Below are 7629 nucleotides of genomic sequence, written 5' to 3'. Positions count from 1 at the left end.
CCAGGTCCCATGGCATGCTTCACTGTAGGACCTTACCCATATAGAATAGAATGTGCATAAACAATGTTGGGGTAAGGGTCAACTCTGGCCTAAATCCCAGGTCCCATGGCATGCCTCACTGTAGGACCTTACCCATATAGAATGTGCATATACAATGTTGGGGTAATGGACCTACTCTGGTCTAAATCCCAGGTCCCATGGCATGCTTCACTGTAGGACCTTACCCATATAGAATAGAATGTGCATATACAATGTTGGGGTAAGGGTCAACTCTGGCCTAAATCCCAGGTCCCATGGCATGCCTCACTGTAGGACCTCACTCATATAGAATAGAATGTGCATATACAATGTTGGGGTAATGGGCCAACTCTGGCTCAAATCCCAGATCCCATGCCATGCCTCACTGTAGGACCTCACCCATATAGAATAGAATGTGCATATACAATGTTGGGGTAATAGGGCCAACTCTGGTCTAAATCCCAGGTCCCATGGCGTGCCTCACTGTAGGACCTCACCCATATAGAATAGAATGTGCATATACAATGTTGGGGTAATGGACCAACTCTGGCCTTAATCCCAGGTCCCATGGTGTTCCTAACTGTATAACTTCACCCATATATAATAATATTATTACGATGTTGAACTTTGACTTTACAGCCACAACTATTATATATAATTGCTTTATAAGTGATGACAATATAAATATTTTCAGGTAAAAGTGAAAGAAACATCTCAAGGTTGGTTTATGTTTAAATGTGAATAAATCTTTAATCATAATTATGTTTAAATTTATAATAACCCCTGGGTGTGGGGTAATGGAGCTCTGTCCCAGGTCTCAGGTGTGTCTTATTGAAGACCTTACTCTTATAGAATACAATCTATATTATTGAGTGTCTATAAACTGCCTCAGTGGGGTATAGATGGTAGCACCCTGGGTGTTGGGGTAATAGACCTACATCCCAGGTCTCAGGTGTGCCTCACTGAAGACCTCACCCTTCTATATGGGAAGATATATCCTTTTGTGTAATTTTTTTGAAAAAAAAAAAAAATGAGGATGGAATAGAATCTCCATTATTAAGTGTCTATAAACTGCCTTAGTGGGAATGGTAGCACCTCTGTGATAAATAAATATAACACTTACTTGATTATTATAAATTACAGATCCACCAAAATCAAGGAACTCAACACCCAAAGTATGTTTAATGTTAAGCTTCTATTTATATCCAACTGTGATGTAATAATGCTTTCTTATTAGAACACAAAGAAACCAACAGCAACAAACACTGATGGAACAGGTATGTTGTATGGTTGTTATAGGTCTATAGGATATTGTTCAATGTTCATGTTATTGCTTTTGAATGCTTATGTCTTAATAACTGTGTTGAATTTAAACTCAATTTTGAGGACTGATGAAACTAGTTATAGGCAAAATATATATCTCGTATACTTATAGTAAACCATTCGTTGGACTTGACTTTTGTTGGTTACGTTTTTCATAACACTTGGTCGTTAGCATCTCACTCACATTATTTTGACAAATGGCATTGTAGCAAGGTGGTTTATTAGGCTATGGAATATAGGTATTTAGACACATGCGTTATGTGTATAATAGCCTAGGTGTATTTTACCTTTTGATTTGCCTTCTTTACTTTTCCACATTCTCTCTTTTCCCCTTTTTTTACGCTATTTCTCTTTTCCTACCTTCTTCCTATATTCTCTCCTTACCAAATCCCACAGGTTCTACAGCATGGAGCAACACAAACAACATCAATGCTTCTATAAACAATCCTTTACACAGACCTGCCCTACCTGCACCTTACACTCATGATACCACACTTTCACACAATGTTATATTACTAACCCCCCCACCCCTGCCTATGAACTTCTCTCTCTTGTGTCTTCAAACCTGTGTTGAAAACTGAGCCGGCTCCGAAAAATTACCAAAATGGTCCAGAAGAGGACTCTAATAGAGATGCAGATCGTGATGATGGAAAAAGTGTCTTCAATCCTCTTGCTCCTAAAGATCAAAAGGAGCATCCTGAACCTCTGGAAGAAGATCCTGAAGAGAACAAAATGCAAAAAGTGGTTTTCAATCCGTTTAGTCCAAAATATCAAGTATTTAAAATCCCTGAAGAAAAAGCTGCTGAAAATAATCTCGCAAACAGCAAAGTTCTGGTGAACCCAATGTCCCCAAAACATCAGCAAATCAATGAAGACATTACAACCCAACTTCCACAAGGAGATGTCGGCCATTATGTTAAAATCACTTCGAACCCAATGTCACCTAAGTCTCATCAAGTTAAATTTGAACAAATCTTTAGTTTTTCTCCGTTTAAATCAACACAAGGAACCACACCCCTAGATAAATACGACACATATCCTGCCCAGCTTTCTACGAATATGGATGGCTACAAGATATCAGCAAACCAGGTTGTATTGAACAAAACATATCACCATAGCCAACCTAATGTATTGAAACCAACAATCCATCTTCTGCCTTTACAAAAGCAATATATGAAGCTTGGGTTCAACAAAATGTTTAATAAATACAAGCAGAGGGTTTTCCAGCACTCAAGCATCGCATTAAACCTAGGTAAGAATACAGGCCCCGACCCAGACCCCCCTCACCCCCTACTTTATCTATTACACCTCTGAATTTGCATAAAGATGTTGCAACCATCATAAAAACACCAAGAAATCAAAGGCAAGCAGTTACAAACATTGTAAAAGTGAGCAACCCTAATATTTTGAGCTCAAAACGACCTTCAAGCTTGAGAAAAGTTGACCACAAGGTCACCAACAGAACAACAGTCGTCATCTCACCTTTGAGCAAGATTACTGTACAGATCAAACGCACAAAAAGGATAAACAAACGCCACCTTAGAACAACAGTACCTTCAACACTCCCAATTAACGTTAATAAGGTTAAAGTCGTTGAAAAAATGAGGAGTTTTTTAAACCGGACTGTTGTACTTACAGTTGTACCGAACAAAGCAGGGCGAAAACCGAAGAAAATCATGAGACCTATTCCGTTGAAACCAGCTATCGGTAAACTGAACTGTTTTAATGTGAATGTTACTGTGGTGGGGAAAAATGGAGCAGAGCCGAGAGGAATTGTTGCCATTTATCCAGTTAATAAAGGATTGAAGTCTAATCGTGGGGTCTTGAGGAATAAGAATCATTTCAAACTGTTGTACGGAGCCAACCCTGTAAACAAGAGGCATAAAAACACCTGTCATGTGTGCTTGTTTTGCAGGCCAACTCTTTCTGGGCAAGTTTTGAACAAAAAACCATCAATTTCTGAAAATCCCAGTGTTTTGGAGGCTTTAAGTTCTTTAGTGTCAAAAATATCAAAGTCTCGGCTTCATTTATTTGGTGAAAGTTCAACCAACACTGAGGAGGGCTGTGCGACAATATCTGATGGTGTTGGTTTATACGCAAGGCATGTTTGTGGAAAGTTATCAAAGTTATTTTCATTCAATATTGATGATAACATGAGGAACACTGTCCTTATAACGCTTGCAATGATCTTGTTCTACCACGCGCTTGTTTTGTTTATTCAGCTTCAAATTGAGGCAAGAAATTAATTTTGTTTTCATTTAAAGCAATGAATGCTTATACTATTTTTGTATCTGTGGTACAAAGAGGTCACCAACAGAACATGCTTATAGTAAACCATTCGTTGGACTTGACTTTTGTTGGGTTTGTTTTTCATAGCACTTGGTCGTTAGTATCTCACTTACATTATTTTGACGAATAATGTAAAATGGTTCCTTATATGGTCGAAGTTATATGGTGAGGCATGCCAGGTGATATGGAATTTAAGCCAGAGTTGACCCAGAACTTATCATACATAAAAAAATATTTTTGTTGAGACCAATAACATAAGTTGACAAAGTTTCGTCCCAGACAACAAAAATGTGTAAAACTGACAATTAAAAGCCATTTTTTATTGATAAAGTTTGAAAACTATTTTTTGTACAGCATTATTATATTGGAGCATGGTGTTTTGTTTCAAATCTTCACGCTTTTTTTAATTTCTTTACTTTGTTTCAAGAGGGCTTAAGAACGAAGTTAATGTTTATTTTATTGACCTTAAAAGGGCATAGGCGCCATACTTGTTAAAACAAAGGGGAGGCAGGGATGGTTAGACACACAATCCTGGGAAACAAATCTAACTTATTGGTTGTAATGTTTACTGATTATTGCAGTGTGGAAAATGTTAAGCCTACCCTGCCACCCCAGGTTTGGCGCCTACGTATAAGATGCTATCACATGATTGTCATGCTTAATTGCCACCTTTGTTTGCTTCTTATTTCCGTTCATTATTACAGTGTGTGGATCATAATTATGTGAAAGTGTATGAGATAAGTAGATGTTAAATGAAGGATATTTCGATATTTGTAATAAAGCGGCATCTGGTATTACTGAGTTATATCTGAACCATCTCCTTTAAGTTTATTTCATCGTCAATCACCCACAAAGTTACATACATGGTAACTTGTATGCAGGTACGAGGTGTATGGAACAGAACACCCGTGTTATAAGGACTGCCATTGGCGTGCCATGCACGATTTAATGACAAACATAGATTTCTTGTGTGTATATTACACCTTCAATACGTAACAGAAATATGAAGTCACATTAAAAGTCTTTAACTGTTATTTTCTACCCTGCATATTTATTATCTTATAGAAACCAGCAATCAGTATATGCTTTTAATTTATCTTAATATTCAATGCCCAACTTCATAATCCACTTCTTGGCCTTTATTTTCCACCCTGCTTTTTTTTCTTTCTTGGTTAAACGAATAAACAACATTCCATGTGTGGTTAAAATATATCCTTATTATTCAAATACTGGGTTTTCAATGCCCAACTATTGGTGTATAATCTATGCTTATTCATATTTGTATAATATAAACTGTATTTAGTACTACAGTCAACCACACTTAACCACATCGGGAACAAGCCAAACTGGTTCGTTTAACCGGGAAAGTTTTACATAAAAATGGATTTAGATTTGGGACCAATGAAAAGTGATCCGATTAAGCACGGTTGACTGTAATGGTTGTTCTCGTCCCATGTTTAACTCACAATCTTTCAACACCATAACTCCTGTAGATGTTGGTGCTTATTCATATTCATATGATATAAACTATACATAGTACTATATGGCTACGGTTGCTTCCATATTTAACTCATAATCTTTCAACACCATAACCCTTGCAGATGGGGATTGAAACAACTTTATATTACACCTCTGTTGTGTGAATTTAGGCCTTTACCATACTATACTATGACATGATATATGTTTATAATTTAAATGTACAACTAAGTGCACTAAAGTACCTTATGTTATGTTACCATACTATATTATGACATGATATATGTTTATAATTTAAATGTACAACTTAAAACTGCACTAAAGTACCTTATGTTATGTTACCATACTATATTATGACATGATATATGTTTATAATTTAAATGTACAACTTAAAACTGCACCAAAGTACCTTATGTTACCCTCATGTATGGCAGTCACTCTGTTACCTTTGAGCCCCAGAATGTGACTGTTTGTTTTTGTAGGCCAAGGTTTTGGAAATTAAACATTTATAGCAGGGTATCACCTGCCCATGTATGCCAGCCAAACAGTACACATAACATTTTGTCATTCTATCCCATGATATTTTTCCAGTTTCCAAAAAGAAGAAAAGTCCTCCAGACATACTGACATCTGACAAAGACATTCCCATATTGAAACAACTTAAAGAGGCTGAGAAGTTGCTGAAATCAAAGCAAGCAGCTAAAGCAAAGGCAGCATACCAAAGGCTTATATCTTCCAACCCTGAGAGTCCAATGGCAAGGTATTTAAGTTTGTGTTATGTGGTTGGGAGATACCGGGTTCAAGGTTTACTGAAGGGACTGTTGGGTAAAAAGATGAAAACATAATGCTAATTGATAAAGTGCTCACACTGCAATAGCTTTAGCAGCTTAACTGTGACCATGGGAGTGGCAACCATGGATAAGTCACTCAAGCTCCCACACACGAAGATATAAATGACCAAACCAACCAAAATTCAGGCAGTAGCAAACTTTACTTAACTTTTTATTACACCAGATTTGGCAAAGCTGAATCTCTCTTCCAACAAGCTGAACAAGAAAGAAGTAACAAGTTGTTGCAGGAATGTATTCAAGCTTATAATGAGGTGGGGACTTCATGCTCACTGTCCAGTTATAACATGGGTGTCTTCCTATACACCAGACACACATGGTGTATTCATACACCTCATGCTCGCTGTCCAGTTATAATATGGGTGTTTTCCTATACCTACACATAATATTAATAATACAAACACCACCAACAGGTAGCAGAGTTACCAACATGCCCACCAGCTTTGAAGAAGAAAGCATTATTGACAAAAGCTGAGAGACAAACATTCCTAGGTGAGTAATAAATACGTCATGTTCAGGCTGCGTTGCATGGTTTCTGGTTCAAAGCTAGTTGCTATCACCCATGTATGTTTTTGGACAAGATACTTAACAATAATTGCCCCAACCCAGTGGTCACTGATGAGTTGTCGAAATTTTTTGCTACATAAAAAATAATCACCCCCGAACTTACATTTGTGGTAACTCATAAACGCTCACAAGGTGTGTGGAACAGAACACGCGTGTTATAACGACTGTCGTTGCCCGCCATGCGGGCATAAGTAAGTTTAAGTTACATACTTTTTTTTGGATGAATAAGGATCTGTACAGCTTATAAGTATTAACTCTTCAATAAACCCAGGTCATCTAAGAGCTGCCTTGCTTACTAAGACCCAGCTAGCAAGGGAATTCCCCAATGATGGGAAAGTATTAAACCAGCTAGGAGTTGCTTACTTGATGATTGGACAAAATGATAAAGCAAAACAAGTTTTTGAGAAGGTAAAAATGATTCTATTCTATAGAACCTGGGATTTAGGAGTTCTGCCATTACCACATCATTGTATATATGTAGTACATTCTATTGATCTATTCAATATGGGTGGCTTCCGTAAAATACACGCTTTTGCCAGTATTACAATATTGCATACACACATAAAGCTATTATGATAAAATATAAACTATCTCATAACCTCTTTCATCCCAGGTCCTTGACATCCACCCTGGTGACGGCTTTGCCCGCGTACACCTTGGTTTTATCATCAAGATCAAAGGAGATTGGTTGAAGTCGATCGAATATCTTCTGCCTGGTGTAACTTCATTAGAGGAAGGAACGCAGGAGGGGAAGTTTTATTTCCATCTTGGAGATGCTTTGTATCGGACTAATAGAACTAAAGAGGTGGGCTGTGTGGTGGGGTCTAGATGGTAGCACCCTGGGTGTTGGGGTAATAGACCTACATCCCAGGTGCAAGGTGTGCCTTACTGAAGACCTCACCCTTATAGAATAGAATCTCCATTATTGAGTGTCTATAAACTGCCTCAATGATAGAAATAGAGACCTGGCATATTTATTTAACACAAAGGTGCTATCATTCACTGAAGCAGTCTCTCTTATTATTAAGTGTTTATGAGAAGCTTAAATAGATCTAGATGACTCCTTGGAGTAAAAATCTACAATGCAGCCCATAGACACTCAATAAAA

General features: G+C 37.5%; 1 protein-coding gene across 1 annotated transcript in view; it reads left to right on the top strand.

The window, feature by feature from the left end:
- Positions 1-658: 658 nt before the first annotated feature.
- The window catches only part of LOC100185342 (aspartyl/asparaginyl beta-hydroxylase-like), a 10277-nt gene continuing 3306 nt past the window's right edge, over positions 659-7629 (top strand). Inside the window, exons 1-8 of the mRNA XM_009863052.3 lie at positions 659-737; positions 1162-1193; positions 1256-1295; positions 5698-5866; positions 6121-6208; positions 6368-6446; positions 6793-6929; positions 7135-7326. Of these exons, the coding sequence (XP_009861354.2) occupies positions 5859-5866; positions 6121-6208; positions 6368-6446; positions 6793-6929; positions 7135-7326 (504 nt within the window). The 5' untranslated portion in view covers positions 659-737; positions 1162-1193; positions 1256-1295; positions 5698-5858. The remainder of the gene's footprint in view (positions 738-1161; positions 1194-1255; positions 1296-5697; positions 5867-6120; positions 6209-6367; positions 6447-6792; positions 6930-7134; positions 7327-7629) is intronic.

The sequence above is a fragment of the Ciona intestinalis genome, unplaced genomic scaffold (assembly GCF_000224145.3).
Source record: "Ciona intestinalis unplaced genomic scaffold, KH HT000077.2, whole genome shotgun sequence".
In the NCBI taxonomy this organism is placed as follows: Eukaryota; Metazoa; Chordata; class Ascidiacea; order Phlebobranchia; family Cionidae; genus Ciona; species Ciona intestinalis.
The sequence above is the reverse complement of the archived record's forward strand: the minus strand, read 5'-3'. Positions and strand labels throughout refer to the sequence as shown.